Source organism: Phoenix dactylifera, chromosome 8 (genome assembly GCF_051530095.1).
Source record: "Phoenix dactylifera cultivar Ajwa chromosome 8, Ajwa_hap1_PhDact_Kaust_v1.1, whole genome shotgun sequence".
NCBI classification, from domain to species: domain Eukaryota; kingdom Viridiplantae; phylum Streptophyta; class Magnoliopsida; order Arecales; family Arecaceae; genus Phoenix; species Phoenix dactylifera.
Genome location: NC_143197.1, coordinates 27118166 through 27137062, shown reverse-complemented (window position 1 = coordinate 27137062; position 18897 = coordinate 27118166). Strand labels below are relative to the sequence as shown.

At 37.9% G+C, this 18897-nt stretch overlaps 2 protein-coding genes across 3 annotated transcripts; both read right to left on the bottom strand.

Annotated features, from left to right (window-relative positions):
* Positions 1-1830: 1830 nt before the first annotated feature.
* LOC103709101 (uncharacterized) lies at positions 1831-7978 on the bottom strand. Of its 2 annotated transcripts, XM_008794298.6 has the most exons (9): positions 7812-7978; positions 7208-7329; positions 4248-4350; positions 4052-4111; positions 3544-3606; positions 3225-3428; positions 3033-3135; positions 2728-2945; positions 1831-2240 (listed from the first exon to the last, which is right to left on the bottom strand). In XM_008794298.6, exons 2-9 carry the CDS (start codon positions 7321-7323, stop codon positions 2148-2150), a joined length of 960 nt encoding a protein of 319 aa, XP_008792520.3. In that variant the 5' UTR covers positions 7324-7329; positions 7812-7978; the 3' UTR covers positions 1831-2147. The 2 variants fall into 2 exon arrangements, with proteins under 2 accessions (XP_008792520.3, XP_008792519.3); XM_008794297.6 differs by lacking the exon at positions 7812-7978 and having other exon boundaries at positions 7208-7805.
* A 3693-nt stretch (positions 7979-11671) lies between these two features.
* LOC103709100 (large ribosomal subunit protein eL24) lies at positions 11672-17623 on the bottom strand. The gene is made up of 6 exons (XM_008794296.6): positions 17482-17623; positions 16071-16114; positions 15724-15799; positions 15522-15623; positions 12601-12749; positions 11672-12102 (listed from the first exon to the last, which is right to left on the bottom strand). The coding sequence occupies exons 2-6, from the start codon at positions 16079-16081 to the stop codon at positions 11949-11951; spliced, it is 492 nt and encodes a 163-aa protein (XP_008792518.2). The 5' UTR covers positions 16082-16114; positions 17482-17623; the 3' UTR covers positions 11672-11948.
* Positions 17624-18897: the final 1274 nt, after the last annotated feature.

Here is an 18897-nt window from a genome sequence, read left to right as displayed (position 1 = left end):
TAGAACTCTTGATTCTCTCTCTCTCTCTCTCTCTCTCTCTCTCTCTCTCTCTCTCTCTATATATATATATATATATATATATATATATATATATATATATATATATATTGCTCATCAAGGTAATTCTTCTCTTTTATAAAAGTCATAAAAAATGTTGAAGTCTTTATTCTTCATTTTTGCCCCTTTCATGAGAGTAAGCAACATGAAACAGGATAATTTATTCTATCTTAACATCGTAAGATATATAAGTGGGTGGTATTTTTCCCTTTTTCATTATGCATGCCACATTTTTTTGTGCAAAAATATAATTTGTGTAAAAATAATTTATGAAAATTATTACTCATATTTTAGAAAAATTATAGAAATAATTGCTGGTACTCTTGGGGATCAGATTAGGTTTCGGGTGTGCACTCAGATCTTAGCTTTTGGTTGACAAATCAGGGCCACAACCCTAAAGTCAGAAGGTTTCTAAGTTGCGGAACCTTGGATAAGCTCTGCAAATAGAAGACGCTTCATATGCTCCATATTTAAGTTGTACTTTTGTACAATGAGCCATCCGATGAGTACAACTCCAGATATTTCAAAATATGCATAAAGAGATTTTTTTATATGCTTTTTAACTATAAAAAGATTGGTTGTCTCGATCACCAAAATCTCACTTGACAATTCAAAATATTCTCCAGTAATTACCGAACCGTTGGATGCATGAGTGAAGTAGGCCAAGCAAATCTTGAAAGAAACACTAAAATCAATAAAATAATTTTTGGCCAGTAAAAGAAATCTCTGTAAATCTAATTGTGAACAAAGAATGTGATCTACTTACCCTTCACCTATGCATTATTAATATATATCTATAAACAAACATGAAAAAGGCCAGGGAGGATTTCACGATACATCCAAATATTCGATGAAACAAGAGTTTTGGGCTAATAAAAATGCTTTCTTATTACTTCATTAGAGAAGAAACCTATGTGGGTGCACTTGTATTGCTGGGATATTAACACAGTAATATATTATTTGTTGAAAAACATAAACAGGGACCAAAAGAACTACAATTTCCAACAAAGTTGCATGCCTGAAGCATTGCTTGCAGTGAGCACTCTAGGAAATGTAAGTAGGTGAGATAGATCATATAAGGCAATAAGAAACACAGGAGGAAACTCACCTGAATGCCAACATTTCCAAGAATTGTGGGTCCTGGCAGAATAAAAGTTTGAGCAACTTTAAGAGATATATTAGCATAAGAAAATAATAAGGCGGCCCAATGCACAAGGCTCCAGCCATTGCAGGACATGAAAAGGGTCAAATATGTGCAGCCTTATCTTAACATGAGAAGTTCTTTCCATGTTTGGAACATGCAACTTCCATATCATGATAGAGCAACCCCTTACCATTGAGCCAAGGCTCACCATACGATGAGAGAATAACCAGTCCCTTTTCTGGTAAATGCACTCCACTATTGCTTTTAAGAATATCGTCCAAATAGAACTAAAAACAAGGAGAGGCAGATGATAAAAAGGAAATTACAACCCATGGAAAAATTCCATAAGACCTAACCCTACTAGCCTATATAGTTCCCTTTTCAATCCAAAAAAAGGTCTTCAGCTTTTGCATGGCAGAAAACATGAGAACAAGTTATAGATTATCTTAATAACAACTCCTCTGCAACAATATCTTCAAACTATCTTTGGATTTAAATTACATAATGCCTTAGTCCAAGATTCGATAGAATTGGCCAAACCCACTCAATAATGATAACTAACATTATTTTATTGGCTCAAATATGTTATAAACCATCTGGCTGTCAAACAATCAAATTGAGAATCGAGCTTAATGTCTAAAATCTTCAAGTTCTGGTAATTAAAAACAAAGCAGCACAAAATCATGGTACAACCAAAATCCTGTACACTGAAATTTGGCCAAAAATATTGCCAGATTTTGAAATCTTAATAAAGAGTTAATACCGGTGTCATAAAAATTGGCTATCTCCGGCTGTGGATTATTGAATAGAAGACCAAAAGGCACCTTACAAATGAGAGATACAACATTAGACAACATTTCAGACCCATATGAACCACACTCCACATGTATCTGTGTTCTCTCTGAGGATACTGCCTGGTTAATACAATGAACTCTTTCAGGACACATCAGGATTCCTGTGGAGTCTCAAATCTTGTTGGAGTGTCAATACCCATCATACAGCACAGACCTGATATCAATATTAGAAGCAGAACAATCCCCTGAAAACCGAAAGCAAAATAATTTAAACTCAGTATCATGTAGAAATTGTGAGGTCCAACTTTATCTGGAATTTGAACAAATCAAATACTGAATTCAACCATTCTACTATCTGTTCACTGTGGTTACACTATACAAGTCATCCAGTCATTAACAATAGAATTTTCACTATCTAATAGTAAAATGGGATTTGCTATCACAGATGCAAGGTTGCATATACTATGCCAACCATTTGAGTGATTGGCCAACAGCAAAAAAACCAATGAAATTACATGACCAACTAAATTGATTAGAGAATGAATGTCATTAGCTTGATAATATTGTTATCTTCCAAATTTCTTCAAGCAAGTAAACTACATGTACTCTATTGTTTAACCTATTACATTTACACATGTGGATTCAAAATCAACATAAAAAAAGAGTACAAATTAATAACATCAGCATTGTACACTTAATGAAACAAAATCAATCACAGAAATCAGAACTTACAACAAAAATCCCTTCTAGAAGTGATGTTTTAATTTGGCAAACTCCATCACAGAGGGTAGAATTAGATGAACCATTGGTGCTGGTGTCTTCTGCTAGAAACCTACTCAAAGACGGGTGAGTAGGGTACTGAAATGACCTGCATGGCTCAGAAGCATAGAGGATTGTATATGTGGCACCAGACTGCTCCAGTGAACTGATTAGTTCAGATAAAACCTCCCCTGAAATTTTCATTACATGCAACTAAGAATAGCCTTTCATTTGTCATGGGAGATCATCAGTAACTATCTTATCTCAATCTAACATACCTTCTGACTGGGTGTAATCCAATTCCTTGGAACCTCCATTGCAGAACACAATCAGATCCGTCTGCCCACTTACCCTTGTTTCCATCCTTGATCCCACGAAGTCCTTGGGATTTTTTTTTTAATCAACATCAGTTACTAATATAAAATCAAACAAATAGCATTACCAGTTAAAGATTTATAGAAGCGATTTACATGTACTGAATGCAAGCCTTGAAGCTTCTTAAAGTTTTTGCCATTAACAGAACAAGAGTCCAAGTAAGCAATATGATTCACTTTTAATCCATGCCCACAATTTTCAGCAAATCCTGATATCAAGGAATTTTCCAATGTGTCATCTTCATCCGATATGGCCACATATGGAAATGCCATAGAAAAATTTGAACTTGTGAACAAGAGCTGGAGAAAAGAAAAAAATAACTCCAAATGTTAGAACTTGTTAAGCCTTTCACATAACTAAAGTTACCTATAAAGCATATTGCAAAAGATAGGCAAATAAAGCAATGCTTATTACCTTTAACATGTCTAGCAAAGCTGGATCCAGGTAATTGGTTTTAGAGATGTCTGAGGATTGCAACTAAAAAGTAAGATAAAGCCTTGTTAGTACGTGAAAGCAGGAAAACTAATTACTTTGATATTTGCAATAACCATAACTTCATCTCCTAAGTTCACATTCACACATTGGACAATGGAATGCAACCAGAACAATTCATCACTTCTGGGAATTTACAGCTATAAAATATGCAAGACATTTTCTTCCTTAAGCGAGAACCAAACAACGAGTGTGTACTTGCGATATGCAGAAGATGGAGACTAAACAATGCACCCAAACAAGTAATCAAAAAGCTAGTCCTTCACCATAAAACAGGCAGTCCATGTTTGTGTAGCAACAAACCCATTCTTTTCTACCCACATGTAGGGCAAAGCAACATCTGAAAAAGTACTTACAGAATAAACAATTGCAAATACAGATGTCGCTGCGTACTATAACTCATAAATGTAAAAGCATAGAATTTTTTTACCTTTCTCCCAACAAAAACAAGTGCAACATCCACATTGTCATGAAGGTCCTTCCCAGAGCACTGTGGAAAAAGGCCAAAGTCAGATACCAAAACCTTCAGTATTAAGCACTGCATTATCTCGCATAGCAGATGAAGCAAGAGGAAATCATAGTGCATCAAATTGTAAGGATAGCCAATTATCAAGTGGAAAACTTACCACCAAATTTGACCAACCACCCTCAGACAGAACTGATTTGGCTAAATTCTTTGAGGAGATTGTGCGGTATTCAACAACTTCTTTAACACCAAAATGAGACGAACTGCAGAAGCATAGAGTATAGTTCTATAGTATCTTGTATTGAAGCTATTTTAACTAAAACTAAAGGGTGGTCCAACATGCGAGGCTCTCGCCATTGCAAGGTATGGAGAGGGTCAGATGTGCACAGCCTTACCCCCATGTCTGGAGAGACTGTTTCCATGTTTCAAACCCGTGACCTCACGATCTCAATTGAGCAACTTTACCATTACACCTAAGCTCACCTTCTGTTTGGAAGAACTAAAGCTATCAAAACAGAAAAGTATGAGCTTCAAACAGCCAAGCATTCTATAATACCAGAACTAGATATCTTCTAATGTGCAGAAAGGCAAGTATGAAATATCATATAATATGGGAAAGACTAACACCATATTGTGCATACTGCCCACATTGGGCATACCATACCGAACTGAGACTCGGTACGAGGGGTGTACTTAGTCTCCTAGCGAGGCTTGATACTCCGAACTGATCCCATAGTAGGGCATACCGACACTGTATAAGCATGGCACCAATAGGAGGTCTAGTACCGACACTGTGAACTTTAGGATTTTGGAAATATAACATCACTGATCACTGTTGTCCATTTTATTATTTCATATGATACTAGCAACATCTGACTTCAACAGAAAATCAACAACAGTAGACAAAATAACTGTGCGGTGAGGTGAGTTTTCTGCTATTATACATTAATATGAAGATCACTGCATTTAAGACAGCCCTTAGAGGGTAAAAGGAAAAATAAAGACATAAAGAAGATACAGTGAAGGAGAAGAAAATTACAAAGATGAGAATGAGGGAAGGGAAAAATGAGAAAGGAGAGAAGAGGAGGTTGCATGGTTCAGTGCTGCATACGTAGTTCTGTCTCACATATTAATTCAGCAACCAAGTTGAGTAGCAATAATTTCCTCAACAGGTGGCCAGTTATGATTACATTAGAGCTAGACTTTGTCACATGCAATGCACATGATAGACATAATATGTGGGGATTCTCGTGGTGCAGGCTCGTGAGAGACTTTTCGTTTTAGCTGCTCTCTTTCTCTGTGTTTGGGCACATGCGCACAGTAACATAAAGAGGCTTCTTTTTTAGGAGTCCGATTTTGCAAGTCCAACTTTTAAGAGTTTTCTTTATACATAGTAGATAAAGGCAACATGGGACTTTTCACCTAAGACCATGTATAAATAAGGCTATTAATGCAAAGAAGTTACAAAACTACGGATATTCAAAGTATACCAATAATGACCTTCTGACCCTCTAATATTTCCCATTAAATACATGCAAGATTGTATTTGTGCCCCACTCCAACTTGTTATGCTTGTCCATAACTCTAAAAATGTTTGAGTAGTTTGGTGAAGACACCAGGTATTTGCTAAAAATTTAAAAAAAAAAAATCTTGCAAACTTATCTCAAAAAGGACGGAATCCACTCTTACAAGCTTAATTCACTCATGAAACATGAGACTTTCAGGCAAGTATATGCTGTTCAATTATTCCATTTCAACAACATACTGCTTACACTTGGATCTAATACTACAAGTAACCAATATGTCCAATATTGGTTCAAAAGCAGATCACGCAATTGGTCTGTGTGCAAAAACTAAAACAGACCTTTTTCCTCAACATCTGATTTTTATTTTTCTAAGATCCACAATCAAAGTTTCAATCGCATGATCGTGAATTGTTGGTATTGTATTGTCCCATGATTATGCAATGTATATGGAACTTAAAGGACATATCAGAAGTGTTGGAAACAACACAACTCATAATGATTCAACAAGTAAATTATATATCCCTGGAGAGTGCATGAACTGGTAGACCTCTCAAGAGGCATAAGGCACATAAAGCATTCTAATTGCCAAGTACATCAAATTACCCACCAGATGCTTTTTACACTGTCATCAGGCGGATCCTTTGGTGAGCAAATCCAAAATTTCTAGAACGCCTGGACTAAGGAACCAGCATGAAAAAGATATAAATCAGGCCTGCAGGATGGCTTGTTAGCAGCCCCAAATATAGGCAGAAATAATCCATTAGCAAGTTACTATTCTCCGCATCCAACTGCTGTAATAAAAGGTTCTTTAAAGATTTCTTAATGAAACCCAAAAATTAATCATTGTCATTTCCAAAAACCACCAACCTAGACTGCACATAAAAAATCTTGATATTTACAAAAAGTTATACAATTTTCCTAGCACATTTTGTAGCTATAATCCGCCATGAAAACATAAAAAATTGTCAAGTGATACCTATGTTAAATGTTTGAGAGCATTTCTGGCATCTTTTTGCTTACTTACCTCAGAAGCACCTCTTGGGGACCTCACATGTACCTCCTCTTCAAGGACTCTATATAGTTTGGCAACTCATGTTTGATGGGTAAAATTGCAAGGCTTCTTCAGTTTACAAAGAAAATGAAAGAAAGACAAGCAAACGGACAGAAGTAAAGAAGGGAAATTAAGAATTCTTTCATATTTGGTTCAAATGGAAAAACTGGAAATGACATTGTTGGGAAGTGGATTATCTAGCCTCATCAAATAACACATGAAGTGAAGAGATAATACATGGAAGGATGGAGAACTAGAGCTAGGAGAGGCAGATTAATAAAATAGAGGTATAAAGCACCAATTGTTGCAAGCAGTAGGACTTTCAACATTAGATGAGTAAATAATTACGAAGAGGCAGAAATTAACTAGTCGAGACAAGATCTCAATCAATTAAAGACATTCCTCCAAAAAAAAAGCCAAAGCTAATCTGCTAATCACTCAATACCGTTGCAATGAACTAGCAAAGATCATATCATAGACTCTCCACCTAGTGAGACATACATATTACCGAAGCCTAAAACAACAAAGAGAATGAATTTATACCTCAGATGGTGCGGAGACCACAGAAACGCAGGTGCCGTGGTGGGAAAGGAAACAATATGTGGCAATTGTGCAGCTGTAAACATAATTCCTAATAGAAGTGCCTTCACTCCCTTCATCTCTTCCTGCACAGCATTCAGATTAATGCTAACCAAATGATGACAAAGAGAGGCCATAATTCCCACAGAATGAAAACGGAATAACTAAATAAACTTCAGAAAACAAAAGTGAAACCAAGACAGACATAAAGATATCCCTAAATCCCAAATCCATTCCAAAGAAATTTTTTAAAAAAAAACTGATTTATGTTAGCCATGAATAAAATCCGGAGACGTGCAGATTTAAATCATATCAGTGGCAAGATCTCTACAGGGAACTAAAACTGTAAGCTGACATGAATCGATCGTTATAATCGCAAAAAAAGACGATTTTTTCAAAAGATATGCGTGCCTATTAGAAATTAGGGTTCTCGAAACCGCATAATTGATTAAAAAAACTTAGAAAAATGAAAATTCAAAAGATCCTTGAGGAGAGAAGGCAAGATCGAGGGATCTCCACGCCGATTGGAGAGTAAGATGAGATCAAGATATATCCATCGAGATGTCACCTGAAGAGGAGGCGATCTTTTTATCTAGAATTAGCGTTTTCAGGGCCCAGGGGTTCGAAGCTTCTCTTCGCTCCGATAGGCCTTTCTTTTCCCCTAACTGGATCGGACTCGTCTCTCTCGACAGGCGAGGATCCGGTTTCGGAAACAGCGGAAGAACGGTGTTCTGGCGTCCTCTGCATGGTATAGGAGGCCCAGTTTGAGAGAGCGCTGTTTGCTGTTTCGTAGCTATATTTCTAAAGTACCGTGGCGCTTTAAAATTTGTTAGGTAAACAAACTGAGAAATTACTTTTGTATAACAAAATAACCATAAAGTACATTACTAGTATTATACAATAATACATAATAAAATATAATATATATTAATACATAAATATATGATATAGTATATTAATATAATGTAATACAATATTATTATAATATAGTACTATAATATTGTATACTATAGGATAATAATTTAATATTAACATAATATTATATTATATTAAATTTATAGTATAATATAATAATAAATGTATAAAATATTATAATTATTAGTATAAATTAATTTTTCACTCTTTTGACCATTTATTTCTCTAACAAATTTTCTAGCTACATGAAAAAATTAGTTAAATAATTACTAATATTTTTATTTATTTATTTATTTTATTTCATTAAAATATATTTATTTATTATTTTATTTATTTATTTATTTATTTATTTTTCTTTTTCTTTCCTTTTCTTTTTTTTCTTCTCTTTTTTTCTTTCCTTTTCTTTTTTTCTTTTTTTTTTCTTTTTTCTTCTCTTCTTCTCCTTCCTTCCCCTCTTTCCTTCTTCTCCTTTCTTCTTCTCTCGCGAGGCCGACGGCGCCGGAAGGGGGCTAGGCTGCAACGGCCGCAGGAGGGGGCCAGGATGGTGGGCCGCGACGGCCGTGGGAGGAGGCCCGGGAGGAGACTGGGACGGCGGGCCCCGACGACCGCAGGGGGAGGGGGGCTCGGGAGGGGCCTGGGACGGCGAGCCGCAGCGCCTGCCGAGGAGACGGCGGCCATGGCAGCCCCTTCCTCCCCTTCCTTTTTTTTTTGCTATGGTGGGTCGCAGCGGCCAGGGCGACAGGCCGCAGCGGGGGCTGGGGAGTGCGGCCACGGGTGGCCGGCGTGGTGGCTACCACCGTGGGCAGCCACGAGCTGCCTCCCCAAAAAAAAAAAAGGAGGGCCGGCGGCATTAAGGAGAAGGAGATAGAGAGGGAGAGAGAGAGAGGGGGGGAATGGTGAGAGAGAAAGAGGCGGTGGGATTGAGATTTTTGGGAGAAAAAATAAACTTTTAAATGAGGGTATTTTGGTCAAAAATACAGCTTTCCGGTAAAGCTGAAAACAACGTTTTCGGAAAGCTCCAAAATGGAGCTTCTGCCTAAAAGTTATTTTCAGCTTTCGAAAAGCTGAAACAGCTTTTCCAAAATTTTACCAGACACCATTTTTTACCTAAAAGTACTTTTGGAGGGCCAGAAAGTGCTTTTTGGCCCTCCAAAAGCTCCCCCAAACGGGCCTAAGTATTTTGGCCCTCCAAAAGCTCCCCCAAACGGGCCTAAGTAGTCTTGCTTCCTTCTTAGAAGGACTTTTGACAGCTCGGAATATCTGAGATTTTCATTCTACCTCGGCAGTTTCTCGTACCATATTCTTCACCTGGAAGCCCTCATCCCCAAGCTTTCTTAAAGTTAATTTTGATGGGTCGGTGCTGGATGGAGGCATAAAGGATGGAGCGGATTTCGCCATTAGGAACCTGAACTCCAGGATCGTGGCAGCGGAAGGCTGTCAGTTATTTGACTGCACGGTTCCTAATGCGAAGCTGAGGGTTGTATGGATGGGTCTTCGACACGTTCAGTGTGTGCTCTCAGTTGTTTCAATTATCTTGGAGAGTGACTCGGCTATGGTCATTAGCTGGATCCAGGGGGGTTTGAGGGTCGCTGCTGCTGACCATTCCTTACTTTGCGATATCTGAATAATGATGAGGGACGGAGGGGTTATTCAGGTGAAGCATATGTTAAGAGAAGCCAACGGGGCTGCAGATTGGATAGCTACCTACGTGGCTCCAGTAGCACTCTGTAGGCAGAAGATGGGGAGCTGCCTCGGAAACTCTATGATATTTTTGTTTTCTGATTTTATTAGGTGCGTCCATACATATGTTGTATGAATCACCTGGTTTAGCAAAAAAAAAAACATGATAGTAGGTAAATGGATCCTCTCCGTCCGAACGGCTGATTATAATTATTTTTTTTTGGTACATCAGCTGGTCATATAGCTCTTGCATGGATACAGTCAACTATATCACTAGTAAGAAGACTACACGAAGTAGAAGAAGCAGAGAACTGCTGAGTTCAGAGAAGCTTTTTAGAATGATGAGCAACAAATAAGACAAGCAAATCAACAGTTGAATCCATCTCTCGAAAGATATGCCTACCTGGGCGGCACGACAATGGCTGATTATATGAGGGCCAGGGGTCGGTCGCATGAGATGGATTGGTGTGGTCAAGTACAGGCCATGACAATGGCAGTGCGGTCGAACGGCAATGGAAAAGTTCAATGCGGGCACGATTTTTCTGGGTTTTTTTGTCACTTGCTTCCGAGGAGAGAGACTCGAGCAAATGAAGCCAACCTCTCACAGACAGCTGAAGCCGAACGCAATGGCCGGCACATTGCAAGCCTGTTCATGTAGTTAATGGGCAGCAAGCCAAGCCTGTTCATGTAGTTAATGGGTCACAAGACTCGATTAATTGCACAGAACTCCTTCCTCTTATGATTGAGTATCGTATAAACAACCACATAAGAGCTTGATGTCACTTGTATTCAACCCAAGAATTAAGTGCAATGACAAGTAGAAAAAATATTTCCGATCCATATCCATCAAGTCAAACTTTCAACATCGGATAAGCCTTCTCCTGTTATCATTTACCATCATTTTCGATTATGTTTCATCAGACCACCACAATGGCTCCCCTGAGCGATTTTCAGTTATTTTGCTTACTCTATCTTGAAAGTTTCTATAATTCTAATAATAAGATCTTTAACATTGGAGCTGTTTAATAAAACAGAATCATCTGTCACATTAACCACTATATATTTATGGTCAATTTTCTATTCTTATTTATCAGCTATTTTTGTTATGAACAATTCCTAAATCATTAGGTGACAAATCTTGCAACAATCAAAATAATTAATAACTTAGTCAACATCACCTGCGGTTTTGCTCCAATGCAAGTGCTATCATGGATGACAAAGAAAGGCTTCTACACTAGAATCGTTCAAGCATATGAAAAAATCGGATTATACATGTTGCCACCTCAACGACACTACCGCAAACATGCCTCGAATCTATAATCCACTGCCTGACGAACTTTATAAATGGATCTAGGTTGCAAATAATCCAAAAAAACTGAATCAAACCCAAAAGCAACCCAGCCTCACCTTTTCCCAGCTGAATTCACGTACCATACTTATCAACTGCAGCCGTCTATCTACAAGCATGTTTTTGTCATTTCAACAGTCTTAACATAGATCTCAAGATTGTTCTATTAACGCACTGCAATGCCCTCACCAAAACGCTGTAACATTAAGCAATCGATCAATTCAGCCTTGAAATGAAGCAGGTTGCCAGCGAGCACGTATGATTCTTCCGCAACTGCTTTAAAATCATAAAAGACCAAAATCAATGAGAATCGCTTCATGGAACCACACTAATACCCTACAAAGTGCAAAAAGTCCAAACCAAATTTGCCCAACTTTGCAGCATTGTCTTGATGGTACTGCTCTACGTCTGCATCAGTTTTTAGATGTCAGTAGTGATCCAAAGCTGCAGATTTTCTGTCTGCATGAGCTTGGGGTCGTCTAAACTGTAGCCAAGATGTTACTCCATTCAGCAACATCAATTCTGAAGGAAATAAATGTGTAGTACGAACTACAGGACAAATTAATATCAACAGCCAAATCCCTCATCAGCCTAATGGCTCAACCAGCCCCTGCTGCTTTGCAGAAAAAATCACTAGTATGGACGAAAATTGTAGGCAATGAAATAGCAACAAAACAAAGTGTCTCAATCATGTTTCTCATGGGATTGAGAAGAAAAATCAATTTGAGTTCGTTTTGCAAACTCCAAGCAAAGTTGCGAACTTCATCGCTTCCCACCACCACCACCAAGCTTTGGGCCTTTAGAAGCCTTAGCCATGCTACCGCCCTTTGTCTGGATCTTCTGGGTTTTAGCCATCAGTTCTGCCTTCTTAGCTTTCTTTTCATCCTTGGTCTTCTTTATACGCTCCTTAATCTCCCTGCAAACAGCAGAACCAATATCACTTACATGCTAGGATAATGTGCAAGTGCTCGTCTAAATATAGATAGATAACATCCATTCAAGATACATATTCTAGGAAATATTGCCAATATAATGATCCTAATGCCTGAACAATTTTTTATCAATTAAAATTGTTTTAATATAAGCAAACAGCATTAGCGAAGTACATAAAATAGGGTTCTATGCAGAAGAAAGCTTGACATATGAAGAACAGAAAAAAATGAAAGCAAACTTAAAGATTTAAGAGCAAACAGAAAGGGCAAAAAAGAAAAGTTAAGCAAATAAAGCTAATATGGAAATAAGATAATCAGTTATTATGAAGGGAACAGAAGGCCAACTTGACAACAAAATTGATTTTCCCAGGTATTAACATTCTGTTAAATTTATTGAGCAGGGTAGAGAAGCCAGAATTTCCCACGTAGCTTACAGTACACCCATCTACGATACACAGCAACCAGCTGGGGAAGAAATATACCGAAGAGCTGCTTCTCTGGCAGCATCGCGAACCTCAGATTTCTCAGTTCTCCTCTTCTGAATAACTTCCAGGGTAGCACCAACAATTGATCTGGAATATGGCTTCTTTGTTGTACGACGTCTCTTTTTAATAGTTTCAGCATGAAGGTCCTGCAGACACAACCAGATGAATATTTTTTTAATTCTTTAACAGACCTAAACATAAAGTTAATTATTGAGCTTATCAAAATAACAGCAGCAGCAATACTAACATTGAACATAGTATGTTGATTCACAGGATGCAAACTCAATTTAAAAAGAGCTTTCCCATTCTCAAGAGTAACATTTAAAAAGGAAGGCAGAAAAAAGCAAGAATACATACTGTGTGTTGCAGGCCCACGCTGCTCCAGCAGAAATATTTTTTTTTTCAAAACAAAAGTTTGTCCATGCTGGCTCAGTTGCAAAGGGTATGAATATGATATAAATTTTATGTGACAGATGCTGCCTGCTCAATTTGCTTAGGTATTAGGGAGAACCACTGACACCTTCCCTAGAACAGTGTAATTACAGCCAACACCTGAATTTATCTATGGCCACCTAGACAACAACCAGTCAAGCACCACCTAGCATTTGACGTGGCACCCGAAATGATCCTATTGGCATTTACCTTTTTTCTTGCGAGGAAAGGCATTTACCTACTTACACTGTTAATATAGTAATGAAGATATTTCTACATTATTGATAGCCACTTTACAAGCTATTGAAGAAACAGCTTGCGTAAAGAATTATGGGGACACTTAGTTGTGAAAGGATAAGGGGGGCTAGACATTATTAGAAGCCTTTATTTGCCTGGCAATATTTAGTGGAGGATGGCTATTTCTTAGTTATGACCAAAGAGAGAAAATTCTAGGTGGCTTGGACCATATGACTCACTCTCATTCGAGAGTCCGTTAGTTGATCATGAAATGACATCATATGATTCGGTAGTTCTTTCTATGCTACTCCCAGTTTTTTAGGTCAAAGGAGAAGCCAGATTACAGGGCCCATTTAGTTGTGAAAGGATTGAGGGGACTAGACACCATTAGAAGCCTTTATTTGGCTGGCAATATTTAGTAAAGGGAAGGATAATTCTTGGGGATGACCAAAGAGAAATTTCTAGTTAGCTGGACCATATGACTCACTCATATTTGAGCAACTGTCTCAAATACAAAAATTTTTAAATTTCTTTTCTCTTTCTTTTGCAGAAAACAGAGAAGAATTCCTTTAATAGGTATTAAGTGCAACAATTTAAAAGAATAGGAAAGGCATTATTTTTTTTCTAATAAATAAAGGGTTGCATCACTGTAATTTAATGAACTACTAGCAGTACATAGGGGTGAGAGCACAGACCATCCCTGATCCGGGACATAGGGATGATGATGAGGGATAGGGTGGCCTTTCAGGCCAAACATGTATTAAGAGAAGCCAATGGGACGGCCGACTGGGTGGCTGCCTATACGGCTCACCACTCAGAATACACCCTCTGGTCAGAGGAGAGGGAGCTGCCACAGGCACTCCGCGAGTTGGTGTTTTTTGACTTTATTGGATATATTCGTACACGTATTGTATGAAGAACCCGTTTAAGCAAAAAAAAAAAACTACTGACAGTACAAAATTTCAGACTTTAGACCGCAAAACAGAGAAAATTAGAAGTCTACTTTTAATTTTTTATTGAGATCTTAAAACAATTTCAGATCATTCATAATGTGAAATCCATTGTTCTATTCAGTTTTACATCACACGTATAGCAACATGGAAATAGTTAAAAATAAGATAATGCAAAATCAATATACTGCACCTCAATAACCTTTTCCAATAGCTCACAAAAGACTAGTGCAGACATGAAGAGTATCATTTTTCAAAATCATCTTTCTTATATCTACCAACCCTCAACCAATTTTGCCAGTTGAATTTATTCTGATTATTTTACTAAAATCAGATTAATTTTCAATTAAGATAGAATATTTATATCAATATTTCTTTTTATAGGTCCTTTCATTATAGATGTGTTTTCATGCATGGTGAGGGCCAAAATGGAAAACAGAGAGAGACAGAGAGAGAAACTGCCCCCAGATGCTGAAAAGAACTACAAACAATTTCAGCGTCGGAAAGTGGTGAGTTGACATTTACTTGATTCAAGAAACCAGGCAGGCAGAAACTTTTAAAATTAACTACTTCAGATGAAACTACAGTATCCCTACCATATTATAAGAAAATAATAAATCAGATAGTAGAATAGCACAATACTTCTGCAACATGTATGTCCCTACAGAAGCTTGCAAGAATATAAGTAGCTCCTCATACTCTTTCCTTGGATGCTCATAATGCAACTGATGAAAGAAAACCAACTACTTCCTCAAGACATTACAGTTTCTAATGGAGCTGGCAGATCGTTTTCAGCAAATAGATGCATAAACATCAAATAAGCACAACCTATTTAAACTTATAACTGTGCAATATCCCAATAACACAACTACATATTAATCAATCAATAGAAATAAAGAGTACTAGCAGAAGTCAACAGAAGAAACAAATATACGATCAACATTCCAAACACAATTAGAATCATCCACTAGTTGTCATGCAAAGATTACCACTTGATCAATGAAAATATATAACAAATTATCCGAAAAATTTAATTAATGGCCAAGCAGAGTTGTTCATCCTAAATTACGAAACTCTATACCATCTACTTAAGCAGTCCCATTTACTTCCCCAGAACTCTTCAACTTGAAATGTTCATTGTAATAAAAATGTCAAATCAATATAGACAATACGATGGACCCCTATGCGCAAGAAAATTTTTTAATCTTAGGATGAACACTGTTAGCTGATGCCTTTGGTCACTTATTCTAGGGGCATATATGTTAGACCAAATGTAGAAACATTAATTGATGAAAGTACCTTCTTGTGTTGCTTCCTGTACATAGCTGTCCAGGTAAGCTTCGCAGGTTTCAGACGGTTGTGGAAGTAGCGCTTACATTTTGAGTTGGCAAAAAGAAAAACCTAAAAATAAGAATAACGATTGTTGTCAACACAAAATCATATATAATTGTGTTCTAATGTTGCAGTTCTTTTCTCCTATAAAATCTGAATTTTTTTTTACCTGGGAGTCAGATCGAACAAATCTGATACCCTTTCCTGGATATATCTTACCACCACTAAAACGGCAAAGTTCTGTCCTGCAATTTCAAGCACACTCTTTAAAAGTTAACATACCAGCGCCCACATAATATAAGACTTCCAAAACAAACATGTATTTTTTTAAATTTGAGCAACTAATAGAATTATGGAGACTGGATCTGCTACCAGTCACAAGATGAATGAAATTATGACTACATAAGCACAAAAGGAAGAAGAAAAGGTCCATGATATATTCGTGGAATTAGATCAGTTGTTTCTGCAGAACATAAAGCACAAAATAAATCCATGCATCAGGATGATGTCACATACTTCAGAACCATCTTTTTCACCTTCAGATGACTTCACCACTTTTCCTGAAGACAGTTAATAATAATAAGCAATCAGAATGTCAGTAACCAAGCGAAACAAATTGCAAGAGAATTTTCAAAGTTAAAACTGATAACACTGGTAAAATAATATTAACAAAAGTTACTTTGAAACCATAGGTAGGCATCACAAAACATGGGCAGCATCTGCCAGAATTTAGGTATAACAGTTACAACATAGAAATGTTCTTAGAAACTGAAATATTGTTGGGTCTATACTGGCAGAAAAAACACAATTAGCTCATTCTGCAAAGCGGGCCCCCATGTTGTTCTTGCACATAAAAGATTAGGCAACCATTCAATCATGATGAAATGGAGCCTCAGTACATGTGCAGAATTTCAACCCACAAATATACCAGCAATGCAAGTTAGAACAAAGAAAGTAACACAAAGGCCAATATGCCTATAAGACACATAACATGTTAATATTAGTAAAGTAACAAATCAACCTGAGCATAATAATTTGCAAAATTTTAGAATAAAATGGCTGCTTTATGTGGCTCAAGATACTACCATGTTCAATTAAACTCATAAAGATTGTCTGCATAAGGATGGAGATCCCCAACAAATATTCAACATGACACATATCATCCATTAGAATGCACTACTGTTACCAAGACCAGATGGAGGACAGTTCTTGGGCTAAACGGCCTCCGGCAAGTCCCCAAAAAACTTATAGAAGGTCGATATGAAATGTGATCCAACTTATATAAGTTCATTAGCAAGCATATACCGAGTTCCATCCAAAAGAAATACAAACTTAGCCTCCATCAAAACCTCGCTAACGAGACTACCAAAAATCTTACACAATATCATCAGAAACAAGTTCCGCAACACTTCATATCCATCAAAAAGGAATATCTCTAAAAGGAAAAGAGGAAAAGGAATAAATCAAAAAACTTTGAGAAATCGACTTCATCCAATAAAATACGAGACTTGGGAGTTAATCATTTCCTGACAAGAATGCCATTAACATTATATGCCGATATTTCTTCGGAAAAAATATAAATTATCTAAAAAAGAGCGGTGATTTTTGAGAAATGCATCTAAGAAGAATAGGATCTAAACTCGCGTGGGTCTCAGAATTGCAGATCTGAGCCAAGAAGATGAACAAGAAGTTCAAAAGCTCCGAGACAATACCCAGACTCAAATCCCACAAGCATTGGGAACCAAAATGCGATTAAACCCTAACGATTTCTCGAGCAAAATAAATCAACCGAAACCCAGGAATCTATAAGATACATAGGACATAGTATTCTCCAAGAAAAAGAGAAATCCGAGCAACTCGATAATTAGATTGGGACATGAGATGACAAATAGGGAGAAGAACGGATCGATGAGTGTCCAAGACGTACCTGAAGGAACCCCGGCCGCGGAGAGAGACGGCGGAGGAAAGTCTCAGAACGAGGTTTAAGGACTTGCCGCTCGTTAGGGTTTTTAGGCGACACTGGAGTTGCTGCGACGGAACCGCGGATGAATCAGAACGGTCCGTTAAATGAGGCCCTTGGATCCACGTGCATATAAGCAATGTGCCTGAGATTGAAATACGACATAGGATATCAAAATTTCTGGCTGTTGTACATTTTTTTTTTTTTGGCTACAAACATTATTCTATAAATAAATAATATAAAACATCCATTCATGATCAACCCAAATCGAGTATAACTTTATATACTACAAAATATATGTTTTTTTAGGAACCAACGAAGCAGCTGATTGGGCTACTTTTTATTTTATGAAGTATGGAGTTTTCTTTTTGGCAGCCAATGCATTTCCATCTATTTATTCAAAAACTTTGTGAGATAGCTGGTTCAAAAAAAATATAAATAAATAAATAAATATGGAATGTAACTAAAGTTTATAATACACATGGAAACTTTGATGTATATGAGTAGAGTTGGGCACCGGGCCGGGCCGTGGGCGGCCCGGCACGGCCCGGCACGAAGCGGGCCGTGCCAGGCACGGCCCGCTTGCTACAGTGCCGGGCCGTGCCTGGCACGGCCCATTTGAGAGGGCCATGCTGGGTCACAGGGTACTGGCCCGCGGGCCGAGCCCGGCACGGCCCGCTTCGGGCCTGGGCCGGCACGGCCCGCGGGCCAGCCCGGCACGGCCCATAAGGGCTTGGGCCGGGCTGGCCCGTGGGCCTGGCACGGTCCGGGCCTGGGCCCGGCCCGGCCCGATAAAAATTAATGCTTCATAAATTTTCTAAAAAAATTAATAAATATTGAAAACTAAGGATTTATGAATATAAAGCCACCTTAATGGTGGGGGGTTTGGCATAGACCCCTACCAGTTTATTAATTTAAATCAAAATGGTACATGAAGGGAGGTTTGGACCTTGGTCTGACCTCTAGAATACAATAAGAAACTAAGAAAGGGCCGAGGTTTGGACCTTGGTCTGACCTCCAGAATACAATAAAAATGTACAATTATAAAAAATTAAGAAATCTTACTAATCATCAGTGATTCAGTGAATCAGTCTTCAGTCTTCAGTCTTCAGTCTTCAGTAGTGTTTGTATCATCATCATCAGAGGATGTTGTATTATGTCCACCTTTATCTTGAAGTCTTGCCTCAGCATCCAACCAATCCTTGAAGCAGAGAAGCATCTCCACCGTTTCGCCCGTCATCCTACTTCTCTTTTCGTCAAGAACACGCCGACCTGCACTAAAAGCGGATTCCGATGCTACCGTGGACATCGGCACAGCTAAAATATCGCGTGCAATTGCAGACATAACAGGATATTGATTTCTAACACTCTTCCACCAAGATA

Coding starts and splice junctions, on each gene's coding strand:
- LOC103709101 (XM_008794297.6), bottom strand. CDS start 7,380: ATGGCCTCTCTTTGTCATCATTTGGTTAGCATTAATCTGAATGCTGTG. Junction 4,351..7,207: donor TGGTCTCCGCACCATCTGAG/GTATAAATTCAT, acceptor ATGCTTCTGCAG/TTCGTCTCATTTTGGTGTTA. Junction 4,112..4,247: donor GTGGTTGGTCAAATTTGGTG/GTAAGTTTTCCA, acceptor CTTTTTCCACAG/TGCTCTGGGAAGGACCTTCA.
- LOC103709100 (XM_008794296.6), bottom strand. Junction 15,624..15,723: donor TTGTTCGATCTGACTCCCAG/GTAAAAAAAAAT, acceptor TCTTATTTTTAG/GTTTTTCTTTTTGCCAACTC. Junction 12,103..12,600: donor GCCAGAGAAGCAGCTCTTCG/GTATATTTCTTC, acceptor TGCTGTTTGCAG/GGAGATTAAGGAGCGTATAA.